Source organism: Cyprinodon tularosa, unplaced genomic scaffold, assembly GCF_016077235.1.
Source record: "Cyprinodon tularosa strain WSP-4 unplaced genomic scaffold, ASM1607723v1 ctg681, whole genome shotgun sequence".
Taxonomy (NCBI): domain Eukaryota; kingdom Metazoa; phylum Chordata; class Actinopteri; order Cyprinodontiformes; family Cyprinodontidae; genus Cyprinodon; species Cyprinodon tularosa.
The window spans coordinates 139335-157116 of NW_024039431.1; the positions used below are offsets into that span (position 1 = coordinate 139335).

General features: G+C 47.2%; 1 protein-coding gene and 1 long non-coding RNA gene across 2 annotated transcripts in view; both read right to left on the reverse strand.

The window, feature by feature from the left end:
• Positions 1-312: 312 nt before the first annotated feature.
• LOC119771622 lies at positions 313-2305 on the reverse strand. Its single transcript, XR_005279169.1, has 3 exons — positions 2131-2305; positions 1830-2038; positions 313-1162 (listed from the first exon to the last, which is right to left on the reverse strand). It is a non-coding gene; the product is annotated as an uncharacterized LOC119771622 (long non-coding RNA).
• Positions 2306-2361: 56 nt separating this feature from the next.
• Positions 2362-17782, reverse strand: part of LOC119771606 (CLIP-associating protein 1-like) — a 44309-nt gene continuing 28888 nt past the window's right edge. Inside the window, exons 12-37 of the mRNA XM_038267696.1 lie at positions 16186-16263; positions 15944-16111; positions 15827-15867; positions 12751-12936; positions 12586-12681; positions 12318-12497; positions 8036-8140; positions 7849-7905; positions 7488-7585; positions 7378-7401; positions 7052-7299; positions 6915-6978; positions 6773-6775; positions 6522-6685; positions 5502-5724; positions 5326-5421; positions 4982-5122; positions 4813-4907; positions 4596-4712; positions 4286-4433; positions 4022-4220; positions 3897-3950; positions 3618-3820; positions 3422-3550; positions 3030-3353; positions 2362-2955 (exon numbers count right to left, since the gene is read on the reverse strand). Of these exons, the coding sequence (XP_038123624.1) occupies positions 2872-2955; positions 3030-3353; positions 3422-3550; positions 3618-3820; positions 3897-3950; positions 4022-4220; positions 4286-4433; positions 4596-4712; positions 4813-4907; positions 4982-5122; positions 5326-5421; positions 5502-5724; positions 6522-6685; positions 6773-6775; positions 6915-6978; positions 7052-7299; positions 7378-7401; positions 7488-7585; positions 7849-7905; positions 8036-8140; positions 12318-12497; positions 12586-12681; positions 12751-12936; positions 15827-15867; positions 15944-16111; positions 16186-16263 (3325 nt within the window). The 3' untranslated portion in view covers positions 2362-2871. The remainder of the gene's footprint in view (positions 2956-3029; positions 3354-3421; positions 3551-3617; positions 3821-3896; positions 3951-4021; positions 4221-4285; positions 4434-4595; positions 4713-4812; positions 4908-4981; positions 5123-5325; positions 5422-5501; positions 5725-6521; positions 6686-6772; positions 6776-6914; positions 6979-7051; positions 7300-7377; positions 7402-7487; positions 7586-7848; positions 7906-8035; positions 8141-12317; positions 12498-12585; positions 12682-12750; positions 12937-15826; positions 15868-15943; positions 16112-16185; positions 16264-17782) is intronic.

Genomic DNA, 17782 nt, shown 5'->3' on the forward strand with positions numbered 1-17782 from the left:
CTAATCCTCTAATCCTAATTCCTTCCTAAATGACTGAATCCATCCATGAACACGTTCTGCCAGCAGAGGGCGCTGCTTCCCTGTTAGCTCTATGAGGAGTTTTAATAACAGTCAGGTTAATATTTAAATAAAAACTGATTTTAAATGTTACAAAATATCTGAAAGGAAAACAAAGTGAAATTAACATGGAAAACAGAGACAATTAAATTATTTAAAATAAAAAAAGAATATTTAAAAGATAAAATACAGCAAAGAAAAGAACAATAAATATTGAAACATGTTAGTGAAGCTTTTTAGTTCCTTTTTTTTTAGAATTGACCTTTTTGTTTTTCTTTCTTTCGTTGTTTTTACCGTAAATGACTTAAATTAGATAATTAAAGTTGATTGTTTCTCTCCAAACAGGATCAAAGTGATTCAGCCCACGGCTCCCAGAGGGGAGGGGCTAAATAAGAGGCGGGGTTTGGGACAATAAAGCGATTTACATTTCACATTACATTTACAAACTGACAGTTTATCCTCCTGTTGTCGCCCTCCTGTCTTTAAAAGGCTTCCAGGTCCGACGGTCCGGTTCTACTGGAAGCAGGAACGGTTCTACATGTAGGTCCGGTTCAGAAGGTCCAGTCAGGGAGCCGATCAGGGAACCATCTCTGGTTTATTGCTAAGATCAGGACTTCAAATCCTGAGAGGTCTCTGCTGATTGGTCAGCCGCTCTCTCCTCTGATTGGCCGGTCAGGTCTGTGTCCTTCCTTCCTGCTGGTTCTCAGTAGTTCCTCCAGTCGATGGCGTCTGACCGATGACTGGTTGCTAGGTTACCGTCCATGCGGCCCGTCGGCCGGCAGCGTGCATAGTTTCCCACAGCTGTGGATTGTCCATCTTCTCCCTCGTCAGGAAAACATTCCGTTTCTACAACTTTGGAATCATCAGTCCGGTTCCAACTTGGTCGCAGCAGAAACATAAAAACACCCAATGATTGGTTAATGGTCCCTCCGCTCTGATTGGCTGGTCCCAAATGCATCATCAGGCCCCGCCCACCAGGGAGCAGGAAAGAGACTCTTAAAGGATGTCTGTGAAGGTAGAGATCAGAGCTGGGCCAGGACGCAACCTCCAAGGAACATTCTAACATTCCTGGAAGCTTAAAGGAACGTTCCAACATTCCTGGAACCTTGAAGGAACATTCCAACATTCCTGGAAGCTTAAAGGAACGTTCCAAAACTTAACGGAACATTCTAACATTCCTGGAAGCTTAAAGGAACGTTCCAATATTCCTGGAACCTTGAAGGAACATTCCAACATTCCTGGAACTTTAATGGAATGTTCCAACATTCCTGGAAGCTTGAAGGAATTTTTTTTTACATATTCCTGGAATTTTAAAGGAATGTTCCAACATTCCTGGAAGCTTAAAGGAATGTTCCAACATTCCTGGAACTTTAATGGAATGTTCCAACATTCCTGGAACTTTAATGGAATGTTCCAACATTCCTGGAAGCTTAATGGAATGTTCCAACATTCCTGGAAGCTTAATGGAATGTTCCAACATTCCTGGAAGCTTAATGGAATGTTCCAACATTCCTGGAAGCTTAATGGAATGTTCCAACATTCCTGGAAGCTTAAAGGAATGTTCCAACATTCCTGGAACTTTAACAGAATGTTCCAACATTCCTGGAATCTTGAAGGAAATTTTTTACACATTCCTGGAATTTTAAAGGAATGTTCCAACATTCCTGGAACTTTAATGGAATGTTCCAACATTCCTGGAACAAACTTAATGGAATGTTCCAACATTCCTGGAAGCTTAAAGGATCGTTCCAACATTCCTGGAACTTTGGAACTTTAATGGAATGTTCCAACATTCCTGGAAGCTTAAAGGAACGTTCCAACATTCCTGGAACTTTAACAGAATGTTCCAACATTCCTGGAAGCATAAAGGAACGTTCCAACATTCCTGGAACTTTAACAGAATGTTCCAACATTCCTGGAATTTTAAAGGAATGTTCCAACATTCCTGGAACTTTAATGGAATGTTCCAACATTCCTGGAACTTTAACAGAATGTTCCAACATTCCTGGAACTTTGAAGGAAATTTTTAACACATTCCTGGAATTTTAAAGGAATGTTCCAACATTCCTGGACGCTTAAAGGAACGTTCCAACATTCCTGGAACTTTAATGGAATGTTCCAACATTCCTGGAAGCTTAAAGCAATGTTCTAGAACCGTTCTAGGAAGGTTCCAGGTGTGTGACTCCACCATCAGAACCATAGAAGCTGAGTTTCTGGGTCAGACGTTGAGGTTCTGGGTCAGACGTTGAGGTTCTGGGTCAGACGTCGAGGTTCTGGGTCAGACGTTGAGGTTCTGGGTCAGACGTTGAGGTTGCGGGTCAGAACCTGCAGTTCTAGGTCAGACGTCGAGGTTCCGGGTCAGAAGCTGAGGTTCCGGGTCAGATGTTGAGGTTGTGGGTCAGAACCTGCGGTTCTCCGTCCAGCAGGCAGATTGCCGTCAGCGTTTCCCAGCTGTGATCTTCCAGAACCTCCTGCCGGTTCCACCAGAACAGATGAAATCATTGGCCAGCCAGATGATCCCAGACGGAGAGGTTCTGCTAGAACCGGACGGGACCGGCAGGTTCTTTACATTCAGGTCATGGAAGGTCTGATGTGTCGAAGCAGAGGGGGCTTTAAGGTTTTGGAGGTTTGGACCTCCTCCTCTCCATCTCTTCAGCAGAACTTCTTCATCTCCTCTAAATGGATCCAGAACCGCGCTGGGTTCTACCGTCGATGGAGGAGGGGGAGGAGGAAGGTCTTAAGGCTGGAGACTAAAGGAGATGAGCTCCTCGGGGCGGATTGGACCGGACCGGACCGCACCGCACCGGGCCGGGCTCAGTAGGAGGAGATGTCCGAGGAGCTGCTGCTGTTGCTGGTGGAGATCTGAGCCCGTTTGATGTAGAGGTTCAGCAGCTTCATCTGCAGGAAACACAACATCACAATCATCATCCTCGCTGCGGCCTTCCGGTCCGGCGGGTCGGAACCGGGCCTACCTTGCTGCCGGTCAGCTGGGACAGGTAAGGCTTGAGCTCCTCCCCGATGACGGCGTAGATGGCCACCAGGCAGAAGACGCTGGCCTTCCTCACGCTGCTCTCCGTGTTGTCGTAGCCCTGCAGCAGACCCGGGATGACGTCCGGCAGCAGCTGGTGGAGCGGCTCCCTGGAGACGCGCTCGATGGCGCGCGTCTGCATCTTGATGGCCGCCAGGTTGATGGGGTAGTCGGTGGTCTGGACGATGGGACAGAGGACCTTGATGCACTGCTCCGGGTAGATGGAGCCGGCCAGCGTGGACGCCGCCTCCTCGGCCGCCCGCACCACCTGAGGACGACAGGGAGAGGATGAGGAGCTGCCGGCGCCGGAGGAGCGGCTCCCGGATGATCCGGCACCTCCTTGTGGGAATCCTTGTGAGCCTCCAGCGTCTTCATGATGGTCAGCTCGGCGTAGTTCTTGAAGCGGGCCGGCTGGTTCCGCAGGATCTCCCTGAGGACGCGTAGGGCCAGCGCGCGGACCGAGTGCTGCGGGAGAAGACAGACGTCAGCGGGTGTTGGACGCGGCGGCCCTCAGAGACAGACGGCGCCTTACGTCTTTGTCGCCCAGCGTCTCCAGCAGCAGCAGCAGCATGCTCTTGAAGTGCTCCTCCCACACCACCAGGCTGTCCTCGCGCGCCGCCTTCAGCAGCTCCAGCAGCGTCCCCCGTCTGTCCTCGGGGCCCTGCTCCCCGGCGCCGCCCTGGGACAGCTCCTTCAGCAGCTCCCCCACCAGCTCCAGCTGCTCGGCGGGCGCCGCTGCGGGTCACAAACAACCGGTTAGCCTGAAGCTCCGCAGCCGGAGGCGGATAAACTCTGGGTTTGGGTCCGTTACCAGGGAAACCTTTGGCATTCAGCGCCTTGTTTTCTCCGCAGTCCTGCCGCCGGCCTGCAGAGGGAGCCACAGTTAGAGACCCGAGCAGAACCCAGTCAGCCGTCGGCAACGGAAGCGGCTCTTACCATCTCTCCCCGGGTCGGTGCCGTCCTCCGTGGCGGGGGGTTTATCCGGAGAGCTGTCTGTGTAGTTGTATGGGTTGTACTCCCGGAACCGTGGCCCGGAAAAGGAGCGCGGCGACGGGGTGTTGAGCAGCGACGTCTTGTTGTCCAGAGCCGTTCTGCCGCCCTCTGCCGGGTCGCCGCAGAACGCCGCCACGCCGGTCTGAGAGGAGAACAGGAATGAGCCTAGAACCGGGTCTAGCGTAGAAGCTAACGGAACCAGCTGACCATGAAGTCCCGCTTCCCGTCCCGCCTGGGCGGCTCCGCCGGGTCCTCCTGGCTGCGGAAGCTGAAGCTCTGGATGGCCTCGGTCACGCCGCGCAGCGAGCTGTAGATCTCCTCAGAGTTGAGGTTCTCGCTGTCGAACTCCAAGGCGCTGGAAGAGAGGAGAGAGGCTGAGGCGGTGGTTCTAAGACCCGGAGGCGACGCGTCCCGGTTCTGCTGGCTTTACGCCGCGGTACGACTAGGATGGCATGTGGATGAGGTCACAGACAGCGGGGACACGGACGGGCGAGGCGATGGGGGGGTGAGGGGTTACCTGGGAGAGTAAGCTCGCCGTACGGCCCTGAGGGCGGCGGGGGGAGGGAGGGGGGAGGGGAAGGGAGGAAGAGGAGGGTATTTGGAGAGGCCGTCGGCGCTCCAGCCCCACAGCCGGCTGCAGGGGGAGGAGGGAGGGGGGGAGAGAACCGGAACAGTCAGAACCTTCAGTCCTGAAGGGAGAGTGGACCCGATCCGGGCGTTCCGGCTGCTCCTACCTGGGGGAGAGGCCGTGGTTGGTGGGGGAGTCCATGGGGCTGCTGCGGCCCGGATGGCGAGGAGGCGTCCGACCCGCCGGCTGGACCGGAGCCGCCTGGATGTGGAGAAACAGCCGGTTAGAATCGCTCCCCGCCGTCTGACCATTCCCCCCCTTGCAGACATGGTTACCATGGCGACGCTGGCGCTCCTCAGGTGGTGGTGCAGCAGCTTGGTGGTCCCGTCCTGGAAGGTTTTGGGCAGCGCTCCCAGCAGCATGGTGAACTCCGGGGTGTTGAGCTCAAACAGGGCGATCAGAACCACCTGGGCCGCCTGCAGGACACAAAACACCGTTACTGGAAGCCTTCGCTCCATCCAGCCTCCACCAGGGGGCGCTGCCGACTGCTCCACCTGCAACACAAACATCTGCGGAAGGGTTAGAGCAGGCGGAGCCCTCAGCCATGCTTCTGGGTTAGAGGTTAGAGCTGCACTCGGATCTCTGGTTAGCTCCCGTCATGCCGTCCGACTGGATCTACCTGCTTGCACCTCTCCTCCAGGTTCCCCTCCCCGGGCAGAGAGGCCACGGCGCCGGTCCGACCCGAGAACTCCTCCCCTGCCCAGCTATGGAGGGTCTGAGGGTGGAGGTCAGGAAACACGGTGAAGGATGGAACGACCAGAGCAGGGAGGCGGGAGGAGGTCCGGGCTCTCCTACCTTACGCACGTCGGAGCTCTTGGGCTCGGTGGTCCAGGTGATGATGCGTGAGACCGCCAGACGGGTCTCGCTGGAGTTGACGAAGTCGGCCGGGTCCATCTGTCGGGCCAGAGCCTCGATGTAACGCAGGATGGCCACCTTGACCTTCAGGTTGGGGGTCTGGGTCTGGTCCACAATGAAACGCATCAGGATGTTGAACTGCTGCTCGAAGGGGAACGATTCTCTGCAGGAACACAGAGGAGAGGATGGATGCACCTCCACCAGCTCCATTACCTTCAAACCATTCCTTCCCACTGGAAACCAGAACCTTTACTGGAGGGAAGCTAAGCAGAGCAAAGGACAGATCCCAGTCTGTCCTCCAGTACAGATCCACACCTGGTTGTGGTGAATTTATTCTATATATGTGCAGAGTTACTGTTTGGCTCTAATCTGAGCTTGATTCACACTTTCATTTGTTGTTCTAACGCACAGCTAGTTGGACGTGGGTTAATAAACAATATATGAAAGTCCAAATATTGGATGTACAATTATTGCATCATATATTTGGCGTCCCTGGGTGGGCAGTGCCTTCACTACAGGATTTAGTTCAGATGCCTGCTGGATGCTTCTGCTTCAAAAACATAAATCTAATGCAGATATCAGCATCAAAACATACGTAAGGGTTTAAGCTAATTGGTTCCTTTCAAAATAAAAGCCCGTCTGATTTTGACTTTGAGAATAAAAGCCTCAGTCTCCGATTTGGTCAGATTCTGGATGTTCCCCGATGATGAAACTAGGGAAGAAATGTTGTGTTGGTTTTTCAAAATAAAGCTTTTCCCGGTCCAAATAGAAAAATGCTGCTCTCTGGTTCCTGACAAGCTCCGAGGACCAGAACCTATGATGAAAAACCTAATTGGGTCTGTGTCTTAAACAGAACCAGCTGCTCAACCACAGAACCTGTTTCAAACTCTGTCCTTCTGGAGGCCAGACAATCAGTGAAGGTGTTCTTCTTCAAAGAGCTAGGTATGGACCTGGCCTGACCTGGTGACATCCAGAGCCTTCTGGACCTTGGCTTGGACCGAGCCCAGCAAGTCTGCGCCCATCTTCTTCAGCAGCTGTGTGAGAAGCACGAAGAGCCAGTCCTGCAGATCGTCCCGGTGCAGGACGATGAAGTCCACCAGAGTCTCCAGGAACATGCTGAACACCTGAAACAGACCAAAGGCGGAGGAAGAGGACGGTGAGGGCCGGGGTTCTGCACAGAACCGGGTCCTGGGCGCTGAGGAAACACTTACTCTCTGGAGTTTGTTAGAGTCCCAGCAGGGAGGAAACATGCAACAGAAAACCTTCTGTTAGCGTCATGAAGGAACGTTAGGTGCTGCTTCCTGTCAGACATGCTGCCCTGAACATGCAGCCAAGATCAGGGGGAGACCTCACCTTACTGTGGGGGTCTGCAAACATCCTGGTGAAGATCTCACACAGCCTCTTCAGCTCCACGCGGCTGGAACAAAGCAGAGAAGAAGCTGAGTCTCTCCTCAGACCCGGGGGGGTCTGCCGTGGAGGATCCCGCCTACCTCAGCATCCTCTGGCTCTTCAGCAGGTTCTGCAGGCCCAGCAGACCCTCCTTCCTCTCAGACCAGTTGGAGCTGGCGCAGTGGTTCAGCACCTCGGCCACGTCCTCCGTCTGACGCAGGAAGTGGGGCCCCGCCCCGCCGTTCCTGGAGCTGAAGGAGCGCTCCGAGCAGGCGCTGGAGGCGTCGCTGTTGGCGTCGTCGTCCGAGTACATGCCGGGCGACTCGAAGCGCCGCCTCACGGGCCGCCGCTGAGACGGTGGACAGACATCAGCATGCTAGCTGCTCAGCAGGGTTAGTCTGCATGCAGAACACTGAAGATCTACTACCTTACTCCTGGAGTCTCCTAACAGCTGGAATTCACAGCAGAAAGGAGAAACCTCCATCAGAACCGGTCCTGCTCCCCCACCCTCACAAACCCCACAGGATGTTCTCCTACCAGAGCGTCGGCCACGGCCGCCTCCACCTCGGTGCCGGTGTTCAGGATCCTCATGGCGTTGACGGAGGCGGAGATCCGCGCCTGATGGGACAGCCGGTCTGAGGAGGAGACATTGCTTTAGACGAAGGACGCGGAGGACATGAGGTGATGATCCAGGTCCACGCCGAAGCGGCAAATCATAAAACCAGCAGCAATAAACCAAAATGGCGTCTGATATAAAAGATGCAACAGAAGAAGAAGCAGGACAGCAGCAGAGACATCTCTCTGCTGGTCTTTGCTGCAGGAGGGTTAGCCATGCAGGTGGAGCAGGTAAAAGAGCACCAACAGGTTCTATAGAAGTTCTTAGAAGCTCAGCGTTCACCTGAGCAGCCCTCTGCTGAGGACAGGGCGCCGGTGGAACGGGAATGAGGACGGCTCACTGGAGGAGGACATAGAACCACAGCTTAGTGGACAGAGAAGGTTCAGAGAGCCTTCAGAGGACATCAGATCAGAGGAGAACATGCATACGGGTGGCTGGTCTCTAATGGGCCGAGCGTTCCGGTACTCACCCAGGGGGGAGAAACCCCTGGAGGGGCTGGTGTCGCGGCTGCTCTCGCGACTCGTTTCCCGGCTGCAGCCCTGACTCATGCTGGGCCGAGGGATCCGGCTCCGGGCTGCAGAGTCCGGACCGGACCGAGGTGGACAGAGAGGACAGGAGAGCGGTCCATGCAGTGAGTTACACAGGCTGGGTTAGACGCCACAGGTGTTAGACAGGAGGAGGAGGAGGATGAGGATGAAGGCGGAGCTACAGCTTCAGTCTACTGCTCGGGGTCAGAGACATGAGGTGACGTGAGAGGAGGAAAAATGGCGACAAAAGGAAGCTTAATGAAAGCCAGGTGGAGTTCCTCGGTCCTCTGAGCCTGGGGTTCGTTTACAGCGATGGACACTAAGATGTTAACGGATGATTTTATTACAATTCTGATGATTATGAATAAAACACAAAATAATATGTTTACATCAAAATAGTTTTCTAAATTGGATGAGGAGGCTTGGAATATTTCACCTTTTGTGTCATGAATCTAAAAAATATCTCAAATAGGCAAAGAAATATGTAAAACATCACATTTTCTTACAATAAATTAAATCAAAGAAATATTGAAGATTATTAAAGAAGAAAGTCACAATATCGTCTAAAGAACTGGTTCTTCAGATTGAACTGGTTCATTAAATTGATTTGATTCTCTAGATTAAACTGGTTCTTTAGATTGAACTGGTTCTTTAGATTGAACTGGTTCTTTAGATTAAACTGGTTCTTTAGATTAAACTGGTTCTTTGCATTGAACTGGTTCTTTAGATTAAACTGGTTCTTTGCATTGAACTGGTTCTTTAGATTGAACTGGTTCTTTGCATTGAACTGGTTCTTTAGATTAAACTGGTTCTTTGCACTGAACTGGTTCTTTAGATTGAACTGGTTCTTCGCATTGAACTGGTTCATTAAATTGAACTGGTTCTTTAGATAGAACTGGCTCCATAGATTAAACTGGTTCTTTAGATTAAACTGGTTCTTTGCATTGAACTGGTTCTTTAGATTGAACTGGTTCTTTGCATTGAACTGGTTCTTTAGAATAAACTGGTTCTTTGCATTGAACTGGTTCTTTAGATTAAATTGGTTCTTTGCATTGAACTGGTTCTTTAGATTAAACTGGTTCTTTGCATTGAACTGGTTCTTTAGATTGAACTGGTTCTTTGCATTTAACTGGTTCTTTGCATTGAACTGGTTCTTTAGATTAAACTGGTTCTTTGCATTGAACTGGTTCTTTAGATTAAACCGGTTCTTTGCATTGAACTGGTTCTTTAGATTGAACTGGTTCTTTGCATTGAACTGGTTCTTTAGATTAAACTGGTTCTTTGCATTGAACTGTTTCTTTGCATTGAACTGGTTCTTTAGATTAAACTGGTTCTTTGCATTGAACTGGTTCTTTAGATTAAACTGGTTCTTTGCATTTAACTGGTTCTTTGCATTGAACTGGTTCTTTGCATTTAACTGGTTCTTTGCATTGAACTGGTTCTTTAGATTGAACTGGTTCTTTAGATTAAACTGGTTCTTTAGATTAAACTGGTTCTTTGCATTGAACTGGTTCTTTAGATTAAACTGGTTCTTTGCATTGAACTGGTTCTTTAGATTGAACTGGTTCTTTGCATTGAACTGGTTCTTTAGATTAAACTGGTTCTTTAGATTAAACTGGTTCTTTGCATTGAACTGGTTCTTTAGATTGAACTGGTTCTTTAGATTAAACTGGTTCTTTAGATTAAACTGGTTCTTTGCATTGAACTGGTTCTTTAGATTAAACTGGTTCTTTGCATTGAACTGGTTCTTTAGATTGAACTGGTTCTTTGCATTGAACTGGTTCTTTAGATTAAACTGGTTCTTTGCACTGAACTGGTTCTTTAGATTGAACTGGTTCTTCGCATTGAACTGGTTCATTAAATTGAACTGGTTCTTTAGATTGAACTGGTTCTTTAGATTAAACTGGTTCTTTAGATTAAACTGGTTCTTTGCATTGAACTGGTTCTTTAGATTGAACTGGTTCTTTGCATTGAACTGGTTCTTTAGAATAAACTGGTTCTTTGCATTGAACTGGTTCTTTAGATTAAACTGGTTCTTTGCATTGAACTGGTTCTTTAGATTAAACTGGTTCTTTGCATTGAACTGGTTCTTTAGATTGAACTGGTTCTTTGCATTTAACTGGTTCTTTGCATTGAACTGGTTCTTTAGATTAAACTGGTTCTTTGCATTGAACTGGTTCTTTAGATTAAACCGGTTCTTTGCATTGAACTGGTTCTTTAGATTGAACTGGTTCTTTGCATTGAACTGGTTCTTTAGATTAAACTGGTTCTTTGCATTGAACTGTTTCTTTGCATTGAACTGGTTCTTTAGATTAAACTGGTTCTTTGCATTGAACTGGTTCTTTAGATTAAACTGGTTCTTTGCATTTAACTGGTTCTTTGCATTGAACTGGTTCTTTGCATTTAACTGGTTCTTTGCATTGAACTGGTTCTTTAGATTAAACTGGTTCTTTGCATTGAACCGGTTCTTTAGATTAAACTGGTTCTTTGCATTGAACTGGTTCTTTAGATTGAACTGGTTCTTTGCATTTAACTGGTTCTTTGCATTGAACTGGTTCTTTCGATTAAACCGGTTCTTTGCATTGAACTGGTTCTTTAGATTGAACTGGTTCTTTGCATTGAACTGGTTCTTTAGATTAAACTGGTTCTTTGCATTGAACTGGTTCTTTAGATTAAACTGGTTCTTTGCATTGAACTGTTTCTTTGCATTGAACTGGTTCTTTAGATTAAACCGGTTCTTTGCATTGAACTGGTTCTTTAGATTGAACTGGTTCTTTGCATTGAACTGGTTCTTTAGATTAAACTGGTTCTTTGCATTGAACTGGTTCTTTAGATTAAACTGGTTCTTTGCATTGAACTGGTTCTTTAGATTAAACTGGTTCTTTGCATTGAACTGGTTCTTTAGAAGAAACTGGTTCTTCAGATTAAACTGGTTCTCTGCATTGAACTGGTTCTTTAGATTGAACTGGTTCTTTAGATTAAACTGGTTCTTTGCATTGAACTGGTTCTTTAGATTGAACTGGTTCTTTAGATTAAACTGGTTCTTTGCATTGAACTGGTTCTTTAGATTGAACTGGTTCTTCTCATTGAACTGGTTCTTTAGAAGAAACTGGTTCTTCAGATTAAACTGGTTCTCTGCATTGAACTGGTTCTTTAGATTGAACTGGTTCTTTGCATTGAACTGTTTCTTTGCATTGAACTGGTTCTTTAGATTAAACCGGTTCTTTGCATTGAACTGGTTCTTTAGATTGAACTGGTTCTTTGCATTGAACTGGTTCTTTAGATTAAACTGGTTCTTTGCATTGAACTGGTTCTTTAGATTAAACTGGTTCTTTGCATTGAACTGGTTCTTTAGATTAAACTGGTTCTTTGCATTGAACTGGTTCTTTAGAAGAAACTGGTTCTTCAGATTAAACTGGTTCTCTGCATTGAACTGGTTCTTTAGATTGAACTGGTTCTTTAGATTAAACTGGTTCTTTGCATTGAACTGGTTCTTTAGATTGAACTGGTTCTTCTCATTGAACTGGTTCTTTAGAAGAAACTGGTTCTTCAGATTAAACTGGTTCTCTGCATTGAACTGGTTCTTTAGATTGAACTGGTTCTTTAGATTAAACTGGTTCTTTATATTGAACTGGTTTCTTTGATTGAACTGGTTCATTAAATTGAACTGATTCATGAAATTGATTTGATTCTCTAGATTAAACTGGTTCTTTGCACTGAACTGGTTCTTTAGATTGAACTGGTTCTCTGCATTGAACAGGTTCTTTAGATTTAACTGGTCCTGTGATTCAACTGGTTCATTAAATTGATTTGATTCTTTAAATTGAACTGGTTCTTTGCGTTGAACTGGTTCTTTAAATCGAACTGGTTCTTTAGATTGAACTGGTTATTTAGATTAAACTGGTTCTTCAGATTGAACTGTTTCTCTGATTGAACTGGTTCTTTTGATTTAACTTATTCTGTAAATATTTCTCTAAATTCATTTTTGAGAACCAAAAAATATTTTAAATAAAAATAAAACAGATTTATATACCCTACCAAGTAAAAATAAACAAAAAAATAAAAATAAGATGTCTATTTTCTAAATAAAATTACAAAAGAAAACATTTAAAAATGTATATTTTTACCTCAAACCTAACTTTCCTGGATTTGAAATAAAGTCATCGTTGTGTCTTTAGTGTTAAATCCAGATCATCTAAAAGAGGACCCGGTTCTGGTTCTTACCGACTCCTGATCTGCTGGGACTCGTCTCTCGGCTGCAGCCCTGACTGCGGTGACCTCGAGGTCGGTTCTTCTCGCTCAGACTGCATGAGGCGCTGCTACTGCCGCCCCCCGTGGACGTCCTGACCATCCGGCCGTAGGTGGCGCTCAGCAGGCGGCCCGGAGAACCCGAGCGGCTGCCGGCTGAAACCAAGAAGCAAACGAGTCGACGTTAACTAACCCAAGTCTGACCTTCCATGTTCTGATGGAGAGACGGGGCGTCTTAACTCACGCTGCGACTGAGAGACGACTTTCCCCCGACTCCGCCCACGGCTGTCTGTCACAGTCAGACCGGTTCCGGAGCTCGTCCTCCTGGTTCTCACTCGGCCTGAGGAAGGAGATTTGAAGGAAACTAGACGGAATCATGAATGTGTGCCGGAGCAGAGCCGGTTCTTACCCAGTGAGGCGTAGGATCCCGGAGGAAGCGCTGAGGCGGCGCTGAAGGGAGACGGCACCGTGGAGGAGACGGCGGGCATCCTGGTGCGGGCGCAGGCGGCGGCGTTGACGTCCACGTCGCTGCGAGATCGCTGCAGAGACCCCGGAGAGGAGGCGGCCGCAGGTCTGCGGGAGGCGCCGGCTTTGGCTGAGGAGGACAGAGAAGTTTCCACCAAACGGTTTTTAATCCACAGAAACCAGTTCAGCCTGAATCTTCAGCCATCATGGAACCAACAATTGGACCTTTGAGTCCGATCCTAAAGAACCGCTGCAGAACCGAAGCTATTTCTGCTTTAAATACTCTACTTTTTTATTTGGATTTTCTTTAATGTGACAAAAAAATGCATGAAATAAACTAAATAAAAAATAAATATATAATAGATATATAAAGTAAGCAAGTCACAGAATAACACAAAAATACGTAAGAAATAACAAGAGCAATAAAAAAAACAGTTCATTAAATTTAACTGGTTCATTAAATTAAACTGGTTCTTTTGATTTAATTGCTTCAGTGATTGAACTGCTCCCGTGATTGAAATGGTTCATTAAATTGAACTGGTTCCGTGATTGAAATGGTTCATTAAATTGAACTGTTTCAATAAATTGAACTGGCTCTTTTGATTGAATTGTTTCTTTTGATTAAAATGGTTCTGTGATTCAACTAGTTCATTAATTGAACTGGTTCATTAAATTTAACTGGTACTTTTGATTGAACTGGTTCCTTGATTGAACTGGTTCATTAAATTTAACTGGTTCTATGATTGAACTGATTCTGCTGATCGAACTGGTTCTTTTTATTGAACTGATTCCGTAATTAAAATGGTTCTGTGATTGAACTAGTTCATTAAATTTAACTGGTTCATTAAATTAAACTGGTTCTTATGATTTAATTGCTTCAGTGATTGAAATGGTTCATTAAATTGAACTGGTTCTTTTGATTGAAATGGTTCATTAAATTGAACTGTTTAAATAAACTGAACTGGTTCATTAAATTGAAGTGGTTCTTTTGATTATATTAGTTCTTTTGAATGAACTGGATCTTTTCATTCAGAGAAAAGGTGTTCGTTCTTAGGGTTCTGGTCCATTATTAGCATGATAGCCACTTGTTAGCATGGTTTAAAATAGTAGCATTTTATAAGCATGTTAGCATTTCATCCTGTTGTTAGCATGTTATTAGAATGTTATCCTGTTATTAGAATGTCATTAGCTTGTTAGTGTGTTTATACAGTTTTGGTGTGTTAGTTGGTTATAGGCATGTTAGCCTTTTATTAGAATGTTATTTGCATGCTAGCAAGATGCTTGCAAGTTGTTAGCATGTATGTCCCTTTAAGCATGATAGCCAGTTGTTAGCATGCTTTCATGGATTAACATTGTATTCCCATGTTAGCTTTTTATAAGCAAGTTACCATATTATCCTGTTGTTAGCATGTTATCCTGTTATTAGCATGTGATTTCCTGTTAGCCTTTTAGCTTGTTATTAACATGTTAAACTATTAGCATGGTTTTTGCATGTTAGTCTATTATTAGCACGATATTAGCATGCTAGTATGTTTAAAAGGTTTTGGTGTGTTAGTCATTTATAAGCATGTCAGCCTTTTATTAGAATGTTATTAGCATGCAAGATGTTTCTGTGCTGTTAGCATGTTAGTCTGTTGTTAGCGCGTTACACCATAACTCATTAGCATGTTAGTCTGTTGTTAGCGCGTTACACCATATAAGCCCATTAGCATGTTGGTCTGTTGTTAGCACATTACACCATATAAGCCCATTAGCATGTTAGTCTGTTGTTAGCGCGTTACACCATATAAGCCCATTAGCATGTTAGTCTGTTAGCGCGTTACACCATATAAGCCCATTAGCATGTTGGTCTGTTGTTAGCACATTACACCATATAAGCCCATTAGCATGTTGGTCTGTTGTTAGCGGGTTACACCATATAAGCCCATTAGCATGTTAGTCTGTTAGCGCATTACACCATATAAGCCAATTAGCATGTTAGTCTGTTAGCGTGTTACACCATATAAGCCCATTAGCATGTTAGTCTGTTAGCGTATTATACCAAATAAGCCCATTAGCATGTTAGTTTGTTTGCGCATTACACCATATAAGCCCATTAGCATGTTAGTCTGTTGTTAGCGGGTTACACCATATAAGCCCATTAGCATGTTAGTCTGTTAGCGCATTACACCATATAAGGCCATTAGCATGTTAGTCTGTTAGCGTATTATACCAAATAAGCCCATTAGCATGTTAGTTTGTTTGCGCATTACACCATATAAGCCCATTAGCATGTTAGTCTGTTGTTAGCGCGTTACACCATATAAGCCCATTAGCATGTTAGTCTGTTGTTAGCGCGTGACACCATATAAGCCCATTAGCATGTTAGTCTGTTGTTAGCGCGTTACACCATATAAGCCCATTAGCATGTTGGTCTGTTGTTAGCGGGTTACACCATATAAGCCCATTAGCATGTTAGTCTTTTTGCGCATTACATCATATAAGCCCATTAGCATGTTAGTCTGTTAGCGTGTTACACCATATAAGCCCATTAGCATGTTAGTCTGTTAGCGTATTATACCAAATAAGCCCATTAGCATGTTAGTCTGTTTGCGCATTACACCATATAAGCCCATTAGCATGTTAGTCTGTTGTTAGCGCATTACACCATATAAGCCCATTAGCATGTTAGTCTGTTAGCGCATTACACCATATAAGCCTCTTAGCATGTTAGTCTGTTGTTAGTGGGTTACACCATATAAGGCCATTAGCATGTTAGTCTGTTAGCGCATTACACCATATAAGCCTCTTAGCATGTTAGTCTGTTGTTAGCGCATTACACCATATAAGCCCATTAGCATGTTAGTCTGTTAGCGCATTACACCATATAAGCCTCTTATTATGTTAGTCTGTTGTTAGTGGGTTACACCATATAAGGCCATTAGCATGTTAGTCTGTTAGCGCGTTACATCATATAAGCCCATTAGCATGTTACTGGCATGTTGGGAAGATGTTGCCGTGTTTTGCGGGTTTTTGCTTACATCGGCTGCTTCCTGCGGAGCTCTTCACAGACAGCGGCCGACTGTGGAAGAACCAGATTAAAGGGTCAGAACCTCTGAACAGAACCAGAACCAGAATCGGTGTTGGGGTCGACTCACTTCAGGCTCTCCTGGGATGAGGAGGAGGATCGATCGGAGGCGGGCAGAGACATCAGAGTGTCCCCGCTCCCTAGGTGGGCCTGCAGAGCTTTCTGATAGGCTGATTCCAGACCCTGGAACAGAAGCTCCGCCTCCCGGCTGAAGTGACCCTGGAAACCCCAGTAACACCTGAGAGGACAGAGAGTCGCCATCAGAGAGTGGCAGCTGGTTTGGAGCTGCAGAGTCTGGGAAAGGTGACCTACTTCCTGGCCACAGAGCGAGCCTCAGCGTCAGCGTCATGGATGCCCTTCTTGATGGTCTCTGCCAGCAGCGCTCCATGTCTGCGGGGAACAATAATCACAGCTACCTTCACAGTCTGGGGGGGGGGATTTTTCTTGTACTTCTCGTGTTTGGAGACGGATTCAGGAAAGGATCTGCAGGCTTCATTCTGTGATGCTTTGAGGAGACCGGTCCTGATCAGAACCCCCCCCCGACTAGCTACTCCAAACCACCACACCACCTCCACCGTGTTCTCTGGTTCTGACCCCATTTACTCTACCCTTGAAAAACCGATCCATGCCGAGACCAGTCCGAGCTCGGATCAGTTAACCAGGCCGAGCTCGGTTCTGACGAACGTTTACACATCACGCCATCTCGGTTCCTCGACTCCTCGCCTCCTAGTGACGATCTGCGGTATTACTGCCGGTATTGAAGGAGGAAATCAAGCAGTTGGTGGCGGTAATGCACCAAAAGTTGTTTGCCAACCGCCATAAAACACAAGAAGAAGAAGGAGGGAATCAAGCAAATCAAAATGGCGGCGCCCGGCATTACCGCCACCTACTGGAATGGAGTGTGAATCGCGATGTGCAGCCAGACAGAGATGATGCGTTCTGCTCATGCGCTCTTTTTATCAGAGAACTGAGCCAGGGAGAAACCGAGCCGAGCCCACCTCTGGAACTGGTCTGCGGTTAGCTCGGTCCGGTTGTGTCTAGCTCGGTCCGGTTGGGTCTAGCTCGGTCCGGTTGTGTCTAGCTCGGTCCGGTTGTGTCTAGCTCGGTCCGGTTGTGTCTAGCTCGGTCCGGTTGGGTCTAGCTCGGTCCGGTTGGGTCTAGCTCGGTCCGGTTGTGTCTAGCTCGGTCCGGTTGGGTCTAGCTCGGTCCGGTTGGGTCTAGCTCGGTCCGGTTGTGTCTAGCCGGTCCGTTGGGTTACTCGGTCCGGTTGGTCTAGCTCGCCCGGTTGTTTGCTTTCCTTTTCACCGGTCCGGGTTTATGAGCTCGCCCGGGTTTGGCACGGTTTTTTCAGTGTGAAAAGGGTAGCCCGGGGGTCTAGTTCGGGTTTTTTCTGTTGGGGGGCTAGCGGGGGTTTCGGTTTTCCTCCCAAAAGGGCCCCAAAAAGTTTAAACGAAGACCCCGAACCCCCCCCCCTTTTCACCCCGAAATGGTTTGCGCCCCCATTGGGCGGTTTTCCCTTTCGGGGGGTTCAGGGGTGGGGGGGGTCCCAGGGGCAAAAAGGGGGGGAAAACCGCCTTACGCGCCCCCCCCCTTTTCCCGGGGCCAAAAAAAAAGTTGGGGCCCGGCCCGAGCAAAAATTTGGGGTGCCCCGAGGCAGAGTTTGGTTCCTTCCTTCCCCGCCTTTCCTTTTCCCCCTTCCTTTCCTTCCTTCTTCCCCCCCAAATTTGCCCTTTCCCCCCTTTTCCTTTTCCCTTTCCCTTTCCTCCTTCTTTCTTCCCCCCCCTTCCCCCCCCAAAACCCCCAACCCCTTTTTTTCCCCCCCTTTTGCCCCCCCCCCCACCCCCCTTTTTTCCCCCCCCCCCCCCCCTTAAAACCCCTTCCCCCCCCCCCCCCCCCCCAAAAAATTTTT